Below are 18,037 nucleotides of genomic sequence, written 5' to 3'. Positions count from 1 at the left end.
GCAAACAAACTGCAAACCAATTAAAGAGGCGTCCGAAAGACTTAACCCGCTTCGAGACGAACAGCATATGTATCCATCCATCCATATGGAGGTCCCACTTGGAGTCAGCAATGATGTACTCATCACCAGGGTACAGTTGGGCAATTACAGATACATTTTGGACACGATCATTGAGTATGGTACGTATTTATTTGTAAACCTGACTACATCAACAGATTTCATTTAAAATTAATACAGCGCTGAATGCTTACAACCGATGTATTTAATATTATGTGATTATGTACGTATGCATGTTTGTTTGTAGGTACACTTATATGTATGTATGTATGTATATTGTGGGAAATAACAAATACAATTGTAAATTTATAAAACATTGACTATTGGATTATATAGCAACTAATACAGTTAAAAACTTATCGCTTATAAAAATACAAAGGACATGCGAACCTATGACTATGCGTAAATATAATATAATAATATAAAATAGCTGGTAAATGAGTTTTGTTTGTAAAATTTTAGCTAATTGTTGTTCGTAAATTAATATTATTCACACACACTCAATTATATGTATATATAAATATTGATTTATATATATATATGTATAAAACCAGTGGCAACTGTTACAAATAAACATAGATCCGAGGAACAGAGGCAGAAGTCTCAGAGAACTCCCTTGGGACGGGACATTGGAATGCAGACGCATTTGCATTCTGTGCGAAAGTCTCGTTAGGGATTTCTTATGACAGCCCTGAATGAAAAATAAATATGGTCTCTATATCAGTACATAGCGATATATTCGTAAACATACAATACAATTTGTAAACTATGCCTATAGGTGATGGAGCCAGGTTGGAGCGTTAACAAACTTTCCTCCTTTGTTGTCGTCATAATAATCGATTACGTTTAATTACTCGTAACACCACACTAACCTAAGTAAAGAACATTGTTAATTGAACGGTGCAGCTAGATGAGGCCACGCTTCTTTTTGTAATCTTCCAGGTTCAGTGAACGCTTGGACACCGTCTCGGTTGGTTTGTTCGCTGGCTTGGGCAGCGCATTGGCGCTGTTCACTGCAATTGGAGGCGTGTTAATAACAAACTATTATTGGAACAAAGGTATCTGTTGGTAACTTACCTGGCAGCGGTACGTCTAGGTCTATATCAAAGTCGTGCAGTGAGTACAAGCTGTAATCCTTGCCATCTGTTGGCTTTGCATTGGAAGTGCTTGTTTCATTGGGCTTCTTCTTGCCTGGCAGCGGCGGCGGTGGCAACGGGGATAACAGCGACTCATCATCATCCTTTTTGGTGCCCTTAAAGCCCATGCGGGGCTGTGTAATGCGGCGCGTAAATGGATCTGATATCTTCATGCCTTTGTTTGCACGCGCCTCCTCCATGATGGCCTTCTCAGCGTCCTGCACATTGCGCTTACGATTGCGATCGTTTATGTAGGAAATCAAATTGAGACTGTGAGAACGTCGCTTGTCAAGCTCAGAGGCGCGAGTCTCTAGCTGATCGATTTGCTGGCCCAGATCGTTGGCAATATCGTAGTCGCCACGAAGCATAGCCGCATCGCGCTCCTTCATTAGGCAGGTCTTCTTCATGGCATAGTTGGTGGGCCGATTGCGGAAGCGATTCTTCTCCTCAACTATCTTGTCTACATCCTCGTCCTTGAACTCGTAATTGAGCGCCTTCTTAATATCGTTCGCCTTGATCTCAATCAAATCAATTGTCGGCGGGAGCACGTGCTGCTGCTGGCACATCTCAACCCATTTGTTAAACTCGGTTTCAGTGAACTCCTGATTAGATATAAACTCCAGCCGAAAAACGCGCTCCTGTGAGCCGTGCTTGAGACGCAATCCCCGATTGGTGCGTGTCGAGCCAAGTGTGTATATTTTGCCGGTCTCCACAACGCCCACGATCTCGGCCACCCGATACACGGGCTTCTGGCCATTGTTGCCAATGCTGATGCGCACAAAGCAGTTGACTACGGTGCTCTCAAATATGGGCAGATTGACGAAGCGCTCCATTTTGAAGCGGGAGAGCCGCAGCTTGTTAAGATCCTCGCGGGTGGTTATAAACACGGGGCTCTTTGTGGCCTTCTCGTCGTCCTCGGACTCGCTAGACGCCTTGCTGCTGTTCGAACGTGATCGTTTGCCCGCCGGCTTCTCTTCGTCATCCCAATCGCTGCTGCCCGAATCATCTGAGTAGATCTCTGACGCTTTCAGCTTGACCGCCGATTTACAGCCAGAGACGCTCTCCAGTTCCTCCTTATCATCATCTCTGTCGCGTTCTGCTTGTCGCTTTGCTTCCTCCTCCTCTGCAATTAAATTCGTTTTACTATGTATAGATTTTGTGGATCATTTTGTACTTACCTCGCTTGGCTTTGCCTTCACGCTTGGCTTTGAGCATGGCCATGGCGTTGCTGCGCTTGTCATCGGTTTTATTTGCCTCGACGTTCTTCTTGCGCTCCTTGGACCTCTCCTTGTGATCAAAGTAATCGGCCACGCTGCTCGAACTCTGCTCTTCAGCGTTTTTCTCGGCGCTGCTGCTGGTTGTACTGGACCCAGTGCCAGATGTCGATGGACCCTCGCGAATCGATGGTATGGGCGAGGGGCTCTTGGCCGAAGCACGCGCCTCTGGCGCACCGCTCTTGCTGGTATCTATGTCAGCTGTGGTTGCTGCCGGCACGGGTGGTGCCAGGTCCTTTGACTTTTTACTGCGTTTGTCCTTCTTGGATTTCTTCTTGGCACGCTCTCCCTTTGTCTTTGACTTCTCGTTCTTTTCGCCACGACGGGCGAGTTTGAGCTTCCGCTCAATCTCCCATCGGGTGCGCATAATGTCGCGCTGTTCAATACGCTTGAAGATCTCTGTTTCGCGCTCCTTTTCGGACAGTCCATTCAGCCGTTTGCGGTCCTCTTCGTCGCCCATCAAATCGTCATCGTAGCCGTCATCAAACTCTGAATCGGAGCTAGACGATGACGAGCTAGATGAATCCGATCCAGAGGGAGAGCCAGACGTCGATGATGATTTCGATTTGGATTTCTCATTTTCAGAATCGCTGTCGGACACCTCGCCCTCCTCCTGTTCACTTTGAATGTCTGGCTTCTTGGGTTCGGGCTCGACGCGCTTTTCCACGGGCGCTGCGACCTCATCCTGACTGTCGTCGTCCCAATTCTCCTCGGAAGAACTCGAATCTCTGCTTGTTTTCTTCGGACGCTTCTTTTTTGAGGCTGGCGCACTTGATTTATTATTTGCCCAGTCCGAATCTGAATCGGACTTTGAGTTCGGGGCTTTTGTGGCATTGCTTGGCTTCTTTCTCTTTCTGGCCAGCGACAACAAGTCCTGCGTGCAAAATATATATAGATTTTTACAATAAAATGCTGCGCATTGATTTGTTACATCGCGCAAATTTTACAAAGGCGTCCTTCCACATTTCTCACGCATAACTCACCGATTCCAAGTTGGTGTCCGCGTCGCTATCACTATCGCTCGAATTTGAGTCGATTAGAGACTGCGTACGACGTTTTCCCATTGTAATTTAAGTAAAATTTGTGCCAAACAACGAGTTAACCTGCAAACAGTGTGAAAATAAATAACTAACATACATATATACAGCGACAAGGGCTTAACATTTTGCTCAAATGTTATTAACAGCAAGCATTCATTTCTTCTCACATAAACTGCGGTTAATAATGTAAAATTAAATATAAATATGCATTTTCGTATAAAATGTTGTTAAAAATAGATTTATAGTAATTATATAATATATTCTGCGTCTAATTTAATGCCAAAACATAAAAAACGTTTAATCTAAATTTAACAGCTGCCAACTTACTCCGAATCGTTGTCTCTAACATTAAATATAGTGCCTTAACAGAACTCCAACATTGCGCGGGTGCCTATCGATTGTTAATTTTAATAATATTTTTCCAAAAATATAAGCAGCTAATTGGATTTAATTTGATATTTGAAAAATATATCGGATAATTACAATTTTGAAAAGAGAAAAATGTATGTTTATGGAAACAATAAAGGAACATCAACTGTGAAGCCACCGATAATATGTCCTTTTACAACACTTGCAGCCCGAAAATCACATTGCCTGATCTCTAGTATCGTTAATCGATATGTATGGCTGTGGTAAGCTGGTAGCTATGAAACATTGGCGCGTTTTCAAATTTGTAGGTCTCATTAATTTACATGGAAAATTAAATCGAAATATTTATCTGTAATGCACTATATGCATTATACGACTGCATTTTAAAGCTTGGTCAAAGATCGACTCACCCGTGTGGTTGGCGGGCACAAGAATAACCACCACAGTATGTCACTGCTTGTCGTACGAGGCGACTAAAAGAGACAAATTCCTGGAGCCTTAAATCTCCTCGAAGATAGCTTCGACTTATTATAAGGAGTACAGGTGTAAATTTTCGCTTTATTTGTTATAACTTATGTAACTTTTTACCATGTAACCCATGTTATCTCACCTATGTAAACACACTTGGTACAGGGTATACAAGTATTTATATTGCAAGCGGCTTGCGCAATATAACTGTTCACATTATTGTTATAAATTATACAACGATAATTGAGTTACATTAGTGGCCATTTGTGGCAGGTCCCTAATAAATGAGCCAAGTACGCAGCCTCCGAGCGCACATTGTTACACATTACCGCTGACTGTAAAGAGACACCTAACAATATGTGTTTGTTCGAGGGGAAGGTGGTGATATAAATTACTGGCGACGTCAAATTAAGAGAGAGAACTCAAATTAAACAGGTGTACATTCAACATCGTACATTGACCGCTTCCGACAAGTGCGCTCTTAAAAGTCAGTTGCCGGATAGTTAGAACGCAAACAAGTTTGAGTTGGACGGTGGAGAGATTTGGTTCGAACAAGATGTTGGTAAACATACGTTAAATTTCTTTCAACTGCAGATCACACACTTTCTGCCCCAAAGAAGTGCTCTTCGGTGCTCTTCTCTTATATTGAGTTGCTCTTCTATTGCGGCCATATGACTGGAGTGGTCCGTTCCGTTCCCCAAGAGCACCAAAGCAAGCTGCGTCTGCAGAACTTCTTTTTTCTAACTTTTATAACAAGCAACTGCAGGAAAAACTTTAGTTCTGCGTTAGCCATCGTTTGGATGAGTTCGGCTTTCTGTTTCTGCACCGACTTGAAGTGAAATATAAAATAAAATCAATATTTGTGATCGGTCTTGTTGTAAGTGTTTGCAAGGTTGGGACACACATTACACACATCCCATTAAGCAGATTATGAGATTTATGACGTTATAAAGTAAAAGAATACCAAAAGAGAAACCAAGTGCAATACGTAAGGTAAGTGACGCAACTAACCAAATAGTTAAGCTAGGTTTATAAAGGAATCGATAATTAGGACTATTGTTTAACAAGTTAATCCAGCTAAGCCTCTTTTATATAGTTGTCATCATTTGAACCAACTTTGTTTACGGTCTATGCACAATTCTTACATATGTGCATATATTATATTCATATTTCTATGTAAATTAACAGCTTCGGCAACAATAAAAACAAAATAACAAAAAACCATTACCCATACCTTAAGAATAAAAAAAAAAACCATTACACTTACTGGAGGAATGACTAAGAAAAATCACAAAAAAGATGTTAACCGGTTTGTTCGAACCGCAGCGACAACGGCGTCGGACATCTCTCGAATGGGATGGGAAGGGATGGGATGGGATGGGAGGACAGGAGGCAGTGCATAAATGTGGCAAAGAAAGATTCTGTAAGACACTAAACTAAACTGTAAGACTGCAGTGGGAAAAAGAGCGGCAGTTAAGTTGGCTAAGAGCTAAGAAAGAAATAACATAACATAAAACACACATTCAAAGCAGCAGCATACGATTTTTAAATAAAAATCAACAACTTCCGTCCAAACCTTTAATGAACGGTTGCATTTTCCAGTTATATTCCACAATGGGATAACAGTAGGTTTCCAATCGTGGGTTTGCCTTGATTAAAACACAGCTATTCGGTTGCATGACCACGAATTTAGCTCTTTATAGAAATAACAGTAAATCTAAATTAATTATATTATGGTTCATTAGCGTTCTCATGTTAAAGATTGAGTTATTTACCATAATTCCAAGATTGGAAGGAATATCTTCAATATTAATGAGGAGCATTTCATTTTCCAGTCCAACTCAGCCTCGTTTTTAAGTTAAATCAACTTCTAGGGAATATACCTTTATATATATTACTTACAATATTTCTAGCAAAAAGATTAATTCTTTAGTTATTTATCATAATTCCAGGAGTGCTGGAAGGCATGTCTTTTTTTATAGGGTTCATTTTGTGTTCACTCTAACTTAGCCTCCTTTTGAAGTGACATAAACTTAGAGGGATAAGTTCTTCATATTACTTGCAAGTATTTAAAGAACAAGATTAGGTCTTAGTTATTTATTATATTTCCAATGGAAGTAATAGTTTCCATAGCAAAACGGTTCAATTTGTGTTCATTCCAATATTGCTGGAAGGACCATCTTCATTTATACAAGGTTCACTTTGTTTCCATTCCAGCTCAGTCACATTTTAAAGCAAAGCTTACAATTCCAGAGTAAGTCATCAGTTACTTATCATTACTCCAATAGGGATGGAAGGAATATCTTAAATATTAAAAATGATTACTTTGCTTCCATTCCAACTTACAATTACTTTTGGTTTTATTCATGGTTCCCTTGGCCAAAAATTCTCGACTATTTCTGCGCACATTCAAATGCGGAAATTCGAAAGATAAACAGAGCTCGGTAAACTTAACGGGTTTTTTTGTTTGGTAACTGCGTTTTGGGCTGGCCAATTTCTTTCTTCAATTTCGATCATAAATTAGCTGTATAATTGGCCGCTAACACCTAAAGAAACAGAAAAACTAATAAGTGTGTCAACAGGCAAACTACGCACACATATGTAGAAATCAACTTGAGCTGAGCTTGGGTGTTAAGACCAGCGACTCGTAGATGGAGATACTACGGACTCAGGTGGGCATTCTTATATTATGTGGTTTCAGCCAGCAGCACCGTTAAGCATCCGAAGATTTGCCAGTGATAAACGCCTATTGAAAATTCCGACTACTGCATGACACAAATAATCGAGCCGCTCGGTGAATGAATCAAATTGCCCGACCTCGCAGCATGCAGAATAGAGAGAAAGTTCTTTTAACGGGTTTTTTTTCTACTTCTTCTTCTTCTTTCGGCTGTATTGATTTTTTGGCCACGGTGTGGAGTTTAAAATGACATCACGCACAGACAACTATTCAAAGTCTATTTGTATACCCTTAAATTTCAGGTAAATAGAGCTCAGTTCCTTGAATTCTAGAGCCGAGATTACGGCTCTCAGACCTGGAGACTGCGGCAGCTTGAGCCTGGCAAGGTTTCTCGGCCAGCATAGGCTGGGATCCTGCATATACTGGACATATATACATACATAGACACTCCCCGATTTGGAGCATATCTTGGCTATTATAAAAATTCACATTAGGTTTATTTCATTTTTCGCACCTATTCCCGCTCACACCTTAATTAAACAACCCATTTTCGAGCTGTGCGAAAGCGGAGCAACAGCCTCTGCCCAAAGTGCGGAACTTGCAGCATGCGAATGTTGTCAATGTATGTGTGTATGTATGCATGTGTGTGTGTGTGAGAAACTATGAATGTATGCTATGACAATTCGCAGCTGTGTGCAGGGTATCTCATAGTCACCCGACTGTCTATGGGTCACTTCAACTGGCAATACCCTGCATCCGTATGTATGACCATGTTTATAGATGCATATAGATCTGATTTGTTAATTGGAGAAATTAGATAAGTTGGGAGTAGCATACGATCTTATGAGAAACCACAACAGATCTGTGCAAGGCAAGATGAGATGATAAGCAAGAAGAGCTGGCACTCCTTAAGATCGGGTTAGCCTAGTATAAATTCTTCGTCAACAGAGCTGAGGATCTTTTAGAAACTCTTCATATATAGTATATGATGTTCATTATATAATACCATAAAGAAGTTAACAGTCTGAATCCGGATATGTTATAGAATACAAAAATGGGTTTGGGAAATACGAGTTTTGTAATATGAGAAAACGGAGAAAGTTATTAAAATAAAAATATGATGAAAGCGTAAATAATAAAAATAAAAATAATAAAACCATAAATAATTATATAAATAAAATAAAAAATTAAACAATTAATAATAAATAATAATATAAAAAACAAATTACAAAAATAATAATAAAACAATTAATAATAATGATAATAACAATTATAATACAAATAAGAACTATCAATAAAAATAAGATCAGATCTGCCTGTTACATGCCTGCACACAGCTTGACTATACCCTTTCGATAGGCGCAGGGTATACAAATTGACCTCATTATCGTGTGGGTTTTCTGAGCATTTGAAAGAAAAGAAGAAAATAAAAAAAAAAAAGGCCAAACAGATGACCACGTCGTGCGCGGTTAAAGTGTTGGTGAAATTGAACAAGTGAATCGCGGCATACCAATTCGTGTGCTCTCCGGTTGGGTTTTAAGTGCGCCATAAAAGGTTATTTGCATATGGATTGAGACTGTGATGGATTCGACGATAGCACAGCTTGTAAATAGAATAATGATATGCTTATTAAATGGAGCTTACGACAGGCTGCAAGTCTATCTATGAATTAAATATAACTGGCGGCGCGCTGGGCTTTTGGGCAAAGAGCCGGTTTTTCTTTTCTTTACTTACTTTATTTATTTTTGGTGAAATTGTTGTGTCTAGGTGTAGCTCTGGGTAGGTGTGTGGCGCAGGTGAGTATCAAATACCGTTGCGTCGACATTGTTGCCAATGAAGATTAGGGTGCATGGCTTTCTGGCCAAGAGGCTGGGAGCTTTTCTTAGCCACATTGCGGCATTTGCAGCATGCAATTTTCATGTTTAGCCTGCGCGATGCACGCCACTGTAAACACACACACACCTGTGTGTGTGTGCGTGTGTGTGTGCGTACGCAGTAAAATTCACTGTTAGAATAACAAGTTTTTCGACCTGTGAGTTCAATTTTTTAGTGAATACTATGCGAGATGGTTTTTTAAGAACTGTTACTAGCGCTAGTAGTCGCTGGCCAGCCGTTGCGCTTGGAAAACTCTGCTAATTGGAAATGAGACGCTTAAAAGCAGCCAAAAGAAAACTCACCTAATGCATATGTATGTGCCTGCCTGTGTGTGTGAGTATGTGTGTTTGGATAGTAGCTTATTTTTATGGGTAGAGAGGCGTTTATTACTTAAGCCTGTCAGCCGCACGAGTTTCTCGAGATCTATTTTAAGTCGGGGCATGCTTTTGGTCTAACGAAAATCGAAAATCAAAAATCGTCTTTAAAGTTTATGCTTTGAGGCGACTTTTTTGGGGAAAGTGAAATTCGACAGACTTGTGCTCGCTTGTTTTCTAAATATATAAAAGTATTTAATTCGGAGCAAAACACGTTTCGACGTCTGAAATTTGTGCGGAACAAAACGACAATTCCGACAAAGAACCGATAAATATCGATTGTCGAACGAACGCACAGTTAGATTTAATATCGTAAGCTTTGAAGAGCCCACAGGTTTTATGTAAATATTTACTTATCTATAGACAAACGTATTTAGAGTACCTTCTCGTGGAGTCAACCGAGCCCTTCGCTCCGTTGTGTTTGACTTGGCTTTGTGTCGATGGAAAATGTTGAGAAAATCTACGAAAGTTCACAACCTTTTTATTATGTTTTGGAGCTGGCAACTATCAAGCATAAATGCTGGCCATTAAGTTGGCAACTGAGCAGGCACAGTTTCGGCCAGCGAACCAGAACAAAAGCCCAGGTCACTCACTCCCCAAAGAGGTAATTGACTTTCCTCGTACTCAATAGTCCATGAGGTCACTTACGTGCCCGCTGCCCGCCTGTTATGAAATATATATGCTACAAACTTCTTGGGGCACAACGAACCCGCCCAGAATTGCGACTCTTGCGGAGTGCATATCATATTAATTATATGGCTCTCGGCCATTCGCAAATAAATTGATGTGTATCGAAAACGTTTGCCCAACAGAAATTCAATCTAATTTCTGTTAGAGCGCAAAGTCTTTTAGCTTAACTTACATTTAAGAGGTCTTCTTTCTTATCCTCTCTATGTAATCGTTGAATATATTTAATTATGCCAATAGTCGCTCTTAAACTGTGTGAGTTCTTGCTAATTCTGGTCCGGAAGTGGGCTTCAAATCTGGCTCGTTCGTGAATGAAGGAAGTCTGAAATCTAGCTGCCAATATTTGCCCTCTTCCACGCCCCTCTTGGGTGAATGTGGCCGATATATGAGAAGTTCGCCCATTGAAAGAGGTCATTCGTAATCTGACTGCCAAATGGAGAAAACAATTTGCGGGTTTAAGCTGGTCTCTCAATGGGCGTGGCTATAGATATAATTCAAAACTTTTTCTATTTAGAGTTTTAAGCTTTCGAACTGATTTAAGGAGAATTAATATTGCTCTGTAAATAGATTACATTTTTAAATATAATATAGCATTAATAACCTAAGGCTTGGATGGCATAGCTTAAGACAGTTTGTGTATACTTCAGTCAATAACTTTTAAGAGGTTGTTCGTATATGCTATAGACATATATATATACAATTTAGTTCACAAGAAGCATTCCCTGATATTTATGTGTCCTTTTAGCCATCAGTTGAATAGTCAGAATGGCCAATGGACTGTTTAGCAAAACCTTTTTGCAACCTTTTGCGATTGGAGTGCTGCTGCTGTGCCTGACTCAGTCTCGGGCTCAAGAGTCGGCGACGGTGGCCACCACCACATCTCCCGATGAACTGGCTGATCTCGGCGAGCAGAGCACAATAACTGCGATTCCGGAGACAACGACAGAGGTGGGCATGACAGTCGACATAGTGCCAGCCACCGAGACTGAGAATCGAAACGCGGGCTTTGATCTGTCGGCTGCCATAGAGGCGGAGTCCAAGGACGCAGTGCATCTAAGCGAGCAGGAGCTCTTCTTGAAAAATGCGCTCTGTGAAACGGATAAAGTTGGCTTCGAAATTGTGACTGGGTAAGGCAGAAAAAATCAAGTTAATGAACGAAAGATATTCAATTTTAATTAAAAATCTGACAAATGTCTTATTTTTCTTCATTTTTTTTTTTAGTTATGTATTTTCCGCTCCTGGCAGGCTTCTGGATTCCCTGCCTGGCACTTTGATGCTAACAGATTGTCTCGCAACTTGCCTGAGGAATAAAACCTGTCAGTCTGTCAACTATGAGACTGGGCTCTGCGTGCTATTTTCAGCGCATGCCGATCAGCTGCCAGGTAAATCATAAATAACAGATATTTGCATATTTAAACAGTTTTACAGAGCAAATCTTGATCACATATATTATGATTCATGTATCTTCATTTGGATTTCAGGCGCCTTGACGAAATCGCAATTTCCGGTTTTCACAATCTATGCGCAGAAGTCTTGCCTCTCCGCGAAGCCCTGCTCGCGGGCCTGGTTCGTCGACCGTGTACAAAATTATAGGTTGAAGTCGGAAGTAAAACGCAGCGTCCCAGTCGGTTCCCGGCGCGAATGCTTCGAGCTCTGCCTGAGCGAAACGGAATTCACGTGCAGGTAATATGGGCTTTCATTAATATACTCATTAAACAAAGGATTCACGGTTTGAACCAGCGACTCGCCTTAATTTCTGTTCGCCATGGTTGCCACATCTATGAAGACAGCTTTCAATTTAAATAGTTCAAAACTATTGATTACGACTGACTCTGAACAATTCGCAGATTGTAAAACTCATACTCTCAGTGTTTCACACTTCTAACATGTTCCAGTGATATTCGAAATTCCACCCGCAACTGCGGAAAAATTGTGGAAAACGGTCATTTAACTAGTTACATAAACATAACTTTAAGCTTTATTATAACAAATCGTAGACTTCAGTATAACATTGTTTCCATGCTCCAGCGATTTTGGAAATTCTGGATTCACCGGAATCTGTGGAAAATTGGCGGAAACAATTTTTTAATTAGATAAATAAATCGTTCAGTTTTAACATTTTTTACATTTTTAACTTCAAGTTTTCTACTTTTAAGCTTCCTAGACTTTTTCTTTAAAAATCTTAGAGCTAATTGTAAAAGGATTCGCAGTTATATTCTGATTATGATTATTCCCATGTTTGACATTTTTCAGATCTGCGAACTTTAAAAAAGCATCAGGCGCCTGCGAGCTGAGTGAAATGGATCGTTCGACATTGGCTGGCACGAATGCCTTCCAGATCACGGAGGGCACGGACTATCTGGAAAACCATTGCATCGAGGAGCCAAACAAGCTGTGCGAATTCAAGCGATTGCCCGGACGCATCCTAAAGACGGTCGACTCTGTGTATCAGGAGGTGAGCAGCGTGGATGAGTGCCGCGAACTGTGTCTCAATTCGCCCTACAGGTGTGTGCACATATACGATACATTTGAATGAAAATAATTATTATTATTCCTCATTCCCGATAGATGCCACTCGTATGACTACAACGATACGGGCGACATGGTCTGTCGTCTGTCGCATCACAGCCGGGCAACGCTGACAGACGTGCAGGATCCCTACCTGGAGGTGCCGGAGGCATCCACCTATGAGCTCGCCTCCTGCTACAACGTGACCATCGAGTGTGGCGGTGGCGACATGCTGGCCCGCATACGCACCTCCAAGCTGTTCAGCGGCAAGGTCTATGCCAAGGGTTCGCCAAGGTCGTGCGCGGTCGACGTGCGCAGCGCCTTGGACTTTGAGCTGCGCATGAACTACCATGACCTGGAGTGCAATGTGCGCCAGAGCCAGAGCGGGCGCTACGTGAACGATATTATAATACAGCATCATGACATGATTGTCACCTCCTCCGATCTGGGCCTGGCGCTGGCCTGCCAATACGATCTGAGCAACAAGTCTGTGACCAACGGGGTCAACTTGGATGTGCGCGGCGATCTGACGCCCGCGCTCTCGGAGGAGGTCATCGTGGACTCACCGAATGTCATTATGCGCATCACCTCACGCGACGGTTCCGATATGATGCGCTCTGCCGAGGTGGGCGATCCGTTGGCCCTGAAATTCCAAATTATGGACGAGCAGAGTCCGTACGAGATTTTCGTGCGCGAACTTGTCGCCCTGGATGGCGTGGACAATTCGGAAATCACGCTGATCGACTCGAATGGCTGCCCCACAGATCACTTCATAATGGGCCCCATCTACAAGAGCGATGGCTCCAGCAAGGTGCTGCTCTCCAACTTCGACGCCTTCAAGTTCCCCTCCAGCGAAGTTGTCCAGTTCCGTGCCCTGGTCACGCCCTGCATGCCCAGCTGTGAACCGGTGCAATGCGATCAGGAGGACACCAGCGGCGAGTATCGATCCCTGCTCTCTTACGGACGCAAGCGTCGATCATTGAATGCAACAGGTGAGTTTGGGATTATAAGTGGAATGTGCTTGGATTGTCTTTAAACACGTCCAATATTTCTTTTAGCTACCTTCGATATGCGTCGGAAACGAGAGCTCAATGCGCCCACAGACATGCTGCTCGTGCAGTCCATACAAATAACTGACAAATTCGGCTTCGATGAGCAGCAGAGTCGCAAATCCAATATCGGCGGTTACTCGGAAAATAATGAAACGGAGTTTACAACTGCCAGCCCGGGCCGCGGTTTTTGTGTGAATGCCTTTGGTAGGTATTACTCGTTAAAAAGAGTCCAATAATTATAAAGATTAATATTTGTACGTAAGCAGATTGTCTGTTTAGTTATTTCAAGAATATGCAGACTTATCGTCGCTCTCATTGCAAGCGCCTTATGCCCCTTTCGCAACTTGAACTTGTTGGGAATTACAAGCGTCAAGCAACGAAAGAAGCCAGAGGCTTTTTTCTATGTTACACTGGGCTCATTCTCTCCACCCATACGCATAGTTATATTATTAATAGTAGAGGAAAGTCTAAACTCTATAAATATCCTATCTTCTTCTTCTAGGACTCATCACGGCCGCGACATTTTTCCTACTTACTCAACTGGCTATCATTGGCATTTGGACATTTTGCTATCAGCGCCGGCAGAAGCTGCAGTCGTACCAGCACTCGTATTAGTTCTTTCAGATTCGCCCTCAAATCGAACAAGTTAATTTCGGGAGGTGCGAACCAGAGATAACGGGATACTATATATATCTACTTGGGCTGCCTTAGAAATTGGTCTTGTCTAGTCAGTGCTCGATTTGGGTGTAAGATAATAAAAATAGAAATGTCGCGGATTGTTTGTTGGTTAATGGATACTTTAATGTCAAAAAACAATTTACATATATGAATTAATTTTTTACTTGATCTATTATTAACATTGATTTCCACACTTATAAAGGTAGTTCGATCTGCGCATTGAACTCCCTTTGTGACTTCGGAAATGGGCTTTTTTAGTTGCTGGCATTTGAAATCGAAGTTAAACAAACTGTTTTTAATTAACTCTCTTTAATTTACCGATTAGCTTAGATCAATGAAGAATTTTCAACCAGACATCAGATTATTTATTTACATTTATTTATTTATATTTTCATATATATTTAATATGTTTATTTTATATACAATACATGAATTATTGCCGATATGTGTACTTGATTTAATTAAAATAAAAATTGCCTTAAAAACAATATGTTGACTGTCAGCTGAACATATCACATTATAAATTTGTGATATGTCTTGACATACATGTTAATTAATTTTCCTGGCAGACTGTTAAAAGTTCAAAGCTAATCCTAAAATATTTTGCCATCAACTCAAAATAGCCAAGCACTAACTAGGCAATGTTTGTCTCAATTTAAGTGAGTATAATTATAGTAAAAAGCAGAAAATATGATTATGTGTAGACACGATTAGAATCAACATCCGATTAGATCTTGACCTACTCCGATGACGGCGCACTTTTGGCACAGATCACAACTCCGTCGACCGCCTCGAAAGCTGTCTACGGGATGGAATGTGGCCATTAGCCAAGTCGAATCAGCTTGTGCCATCTCTTTGAAAAAGAGATCAAAAATGTGAAAAACTATGCTGCTGAGCTCAAGGATTGCATAGGAGACCTCAGCTGACCTTGAGGCATTCATAGCTCACATCTGGACTCAGCCTTAATTGGCCAACTCAGATCAACTTTAAGCCGGAATACCGGAAAGACGCGCACAGAGGATGCCGCGCAGGAAGATTCCATTACGACCCATATAAAAAATATGAGAAGCTATTTTTAGTTTTCTCGCGTAATGCGCTAAGTAATTTCTTGACAGGTTGAATGATGATCTTCCAAAAATAGAAGTCAAGCCTAAGCCAAAAAAAAGTTGCACAGTTTTAAACTCACAAGCTTAGAGTCACAGTTTGATGGTCAGCCACAAGGCTCTAACCCGTCTGTTTTGAGACATACTTAGACAGGGCAACAGATTATTGCCACAGCACAGCAGTTAATTGATATACTCGCTCACAAATTAAAAGGAGTATATCGGTTTTATGCACTGTCCGTATGAAGTAAGAGACTTAAAGCTTGGAATTTATGCGCTTGTATAACCGCTTCAGATAATGTAGTACACTTTATGGAAAATCACAGAAATTTATATCTTCCGCCGTTTTAGAGAGCGAACGAGAGAGAGAGAAAGAGAGAGATAGTGTTTAAATTGTGAAGCTGCTCTAGAGATCACTCTAGCTTAGATTGATAACTCTTCACGAATCTATATCCTCCACAGTTTTAGAGCCTTGCCTATGTGTTTGAATTGAGAATGAAAACTATGGATGAGCTGCTTAAAATATCTTTCTAAAAATCGATTTGCAGCGTGGCAGATCGTTAAGATCATGGACCTATATCTTCCACAGTTTTAGAGCAAGTGACCGAATTGGGAGTGAAGACTACTGATGAGCTGCTCTGAAGATCGATCTAAAAATATTTTGAACTTGCCACAAGTACGATCGTTTAGATCTATAATTCTTAATAATTCCATATCTTCCACAGACTTAGAGCTAGAATGTTCAAATTGGGAAAGAAGACTATTGACGAGCTGCGCCAAAGATCAATCTATAATTCTTTTGTACTGGAGCTTGGGAGATCGGTTACATCAAATACGCTTTATAAACCTCTATCTGGGAATGAAGACCACTAATGAGCTGCTCCAAAGATTGATCTAATAATATATTGTACTCGAGGCATGTAGGATCGTTAAGATCGACAACTCTTTGTAATTCTATACTTTCCACAGAAGGCTAATGAGGAACTGCTGCAAAGATCGAGGCATGAGGATTGCCTGTTCAAGCTGTAACTGGACTGTGAAAGAGTATTGGGCAGTCGTGGACACCCGGCTGCAACATTGCTGCAAGTTCTCTCTGCTTTTTGGCATTTTATTTCTGTGGACTAACATCGATCGGTTTATAACGATGCGTGCTAATGTGAGAGACATAAGGCATAAATCTGAAGTACAAATCTGAGGTACATTGTCATCTCAACGCTTGCATGTTGCAACTAATTAAAAAAACTTTCCTAATTTTCTAATTTAAGAAGCGCACTGACAACGACAACGACGACGACGACGACCTTTTATCATTAATTGCAGCAAAGTGCTTAGAGTCAGTGCGGAATTCATGAGCGGCTCCTCCGCAATGTGTATATAGGCGTATTTATTGCTGTTCCTAACGTTGTTTTCGTTCTTGTTGTTGTTGTTGTTGTTGTTTTTGCTTTGTAAGTGAATTAATTGAGATGAATGCACCTAACTGTGCGAGGCAGCGGGCGTGTGGCGCGAGGTCCAGCCCAAGCCAGGCCAGCCCAGGCCAGACCAGACCAGACCAACCAGGCCCGATCCGATCCGAGCAGACAGCAGTTACCTTCTTGAATGTGTGCTTGGTCTTCCAGCAGATAAAGATACAAATCTGCACGAAGCCTGTTTCCTGTTGCACTGAGGGTGCATTAATTTGCATGATGCACACCATCGGCTCCAGCCAACGCCACTTATTTACGTATATATATATACAGATATATATATATATATATATATAGAAATTTCTGCTGGTGCTTGAAGCAGGTGCGCAACAGTTGGCCGGCCGCTGGATGATAATGGCAAGAAGCGTCGCAATGAGTGGAACGTCCAACCCACATCTTAAAGTGAATCGTTCGTTGCCTCTGCATCATGGTGTCGCCAATAATAACGCTGCCGGAGACTGCACATATTATTTTCGGGTTGCTTCAAGTGGGCGTTCGCAGTCGCAGTCGCGTTCACGTTCGCGTTCCAGGAACCTCTTCAATTTTCATTTACAGTTTGCTGCTGCGTGCTTCGTTATTTTACGAAAAGTAAATAGTTCTTAATTGCAATTGTGCGCGCACTTGATCGGACGCAAAGAAACTTATATAAATACCTATTTCGGAGTTTTCAGATTCTCCTGCAGCAATTTTCGTTGGTTCGGCTCACGCTTCATACTAATGGTTCGAACCAAAGGTTCGCTGGTTCGGTTCGCACTTCATACTAATGGTTCGATTCGTGAACCGGTTCCATCTATATTATATGTTTTGGTTCGAGCCTTGGTTCTTTAAATTCCAATTGAACTATTCAATATAAATTGTATTTATTAATCAAACATATTTTCTATAGTTTACTTTTAATATAAGAAAATAATCATTGTGAACCAAAAATTATTTTAAAAAAAACCGGTTCGGTTCAGCCTGAGATTCGGCTGTTGTTCTTTCTAGCCAACTAAAACGGTTTGAGATTCGGTATATGTTGAATAAAAATCTTAAATTCCAGTTTCAAACCGGTTCGCTCTGAACCCGGTTCATATAATTACAGTGCCTGCCAGCTGTTTGCTCAGTGTAGGCAAAAATGGCATTGATGTGTTCTCTAAATTCCATATACACATGCATGGTGGGCCCTGCTGCTGGTAAACGATCTCATGAGATTGGACATCGCAGTGGCAACTGTCGTGCCAAAGTGAATACATTTCTCAATAAAAGGGCTGCACGAATGTGTCCCTGTCGAGTGACT

At 41.2% G+C, this 18,037-nt stretch overlaps 3 protein-coding genes across 4 annotated transcripts; 2 read left to right on the top strand and 1 right to left on the bottom strand.

The window, feature by feature from the left end:
* Positions 1-167: 167 nt before the first annotated feature.
* Rtf1 lies at positions 168-3,608 on the bottom strand. 2 transcript variants are annotated; one of them, XR_010436806.1, is made up of 5 exons: positions 3,451-3,608; positions 2,372-3,341; positions 1,135-2,316; positions 809-1,070; positions 168-748 (listed from the first exon to the last, which is right to left on the bottom strand). XR_010436806.1 is itself a non-coding variant. In XM_064686887.1 (4 exons), exons 1-4 carry the CDS (start codon positions 3,529-3,531, stop codon positions 964-966), a joined length of 2,340 nt encoding a protein of 779 aa, XP_064542957.1. In that variant the 5' UTR covers positions 3,532-3,608; the 3' UTR covers positions 770-963. The 2 variants fall into 2 exon arrangements, 1 of the variants encoding a protein (XP_064542957.1); XM_064686887.1 differs by lacking the exon at positions 168-748 and having other exon boundaries at positions 770-1,070.
* A 1,536-nt stretch (positions 3,609-5,144) lies between these two features.
* On the top strand, positions 5,145-11,088 carry LOC135432531 (uncharacterized). The gene is made up of 2 exons (XM_064688256.1): positions 5,145-5,337; positions 10,703-11,088. Exon 2 carries the CDS (start codon positions 10,723-10,725, stop codon positions 11,086-11,088), a length of 366 nt encoding a protein of 121 aa, XP_064544326.1. The 5' UTR covers positions 5,145-5,337; positions 10,703-10,722.
* Positions 11,089-11,186: 98 nt separating this feature from the next.
* LOC135431823 (uncharacterized) lies at positions 11,187-14,544 on the top strand. The gene is made up of 6 exons (XM_064687151.1): positions 11,187-11,339; positions 11,439-11,640; positions 12,211-12,462; positions 12,526-13,457; positions 13,524-13,721; positions 14,020-14,544. Exons 1-6 carry the CDS (start codon positions 11,231-11,233, stop codon positions 14,130-14,132), a joined length of 1,806 nt encoding a protein of 601 aa, XP_064543221.1. The 5' UTR covers positions 11,187-11,230; the 3' UTR covers positions 14,133-14,544.
* The last annotated feature ends 3,493 nt before the right edge of the window (positions 14,545-18,037 follow it).

This window comes from Drosophila montana, unplaced genomic scaffold, assembly GCF_035044405.1.
Source record: "Drosophila montana isolate Dmon_TW-CO22-7 unplaced genomic scaffold, ASM3504440v1 contig_3200_1, whole genome shotgun sequence".
Taxonomy (NCBI): domain Eukaryota; kingdom Metazoa; phylum Arthropoda; class Insecta; order Diptera; family Drosophilidae; genus Drosophila; species Drosophila montana.
The sequence above is the reverse complement of the archived record's forward strand: the minus strand, read 5'-3'. Positions and strand labels throughout refer to the sequence as shown.

Excerpts from the sequence above, each read along its gene's own strand:
- Rtf1 (XM_064686887.1), bottom strand. The coding sequence starts at position 3,531 with ATGGGAAAACGTCGTACGCAGTCTCTAATCGACTCAAATTCGAGCGAT. Across the intron at positions 2,317-2,371 it reads TGAAGGCAAAGCCAAGCGAG|AGGAGGAGGAAGCAAAGCGA; the intron begins GTAAGTACAAAA and ends ATTTAATTGCAG. Across the intron at positions 1,071-1,134 it reads CCTAGACGTACCGCTGCCAG|TGAACAGCGCCAATGCGCTG; the intron begins GTAAGTTACCAA and ends CTCCAATTGCAG.
- LOC135432531 (XM_064688256.1), top strand. The coding sequence starts at position 10,723 with ATGGCCAATGGACTGTTTAGCAAAACCTTTTTGCAACCTTTTGCGATT.
- LOC135431823 (XM_064687151.1), top strand. The coding sequence starts at position 11,231 with ATGCTAACAGATTGTCTCGCAACTTGCCTGAGGAATAAAACCTGTCAG. Across the intron at positions 11,340-11,438 it reads GCATGCCGATCAGCTGCCAG|GCGCCTTGACGAAATCGCAA; the intron begins GTAAATCATAAA and ends TTTGGATTTCAG. Across the intron at positions 12,463-12,525 it reads TGTCTCAATTCGCCCTACAG|ATGCCACTCGTATGACTACA; the intron begins GTGTGTGCACAT and ends CATTCCCGATAG.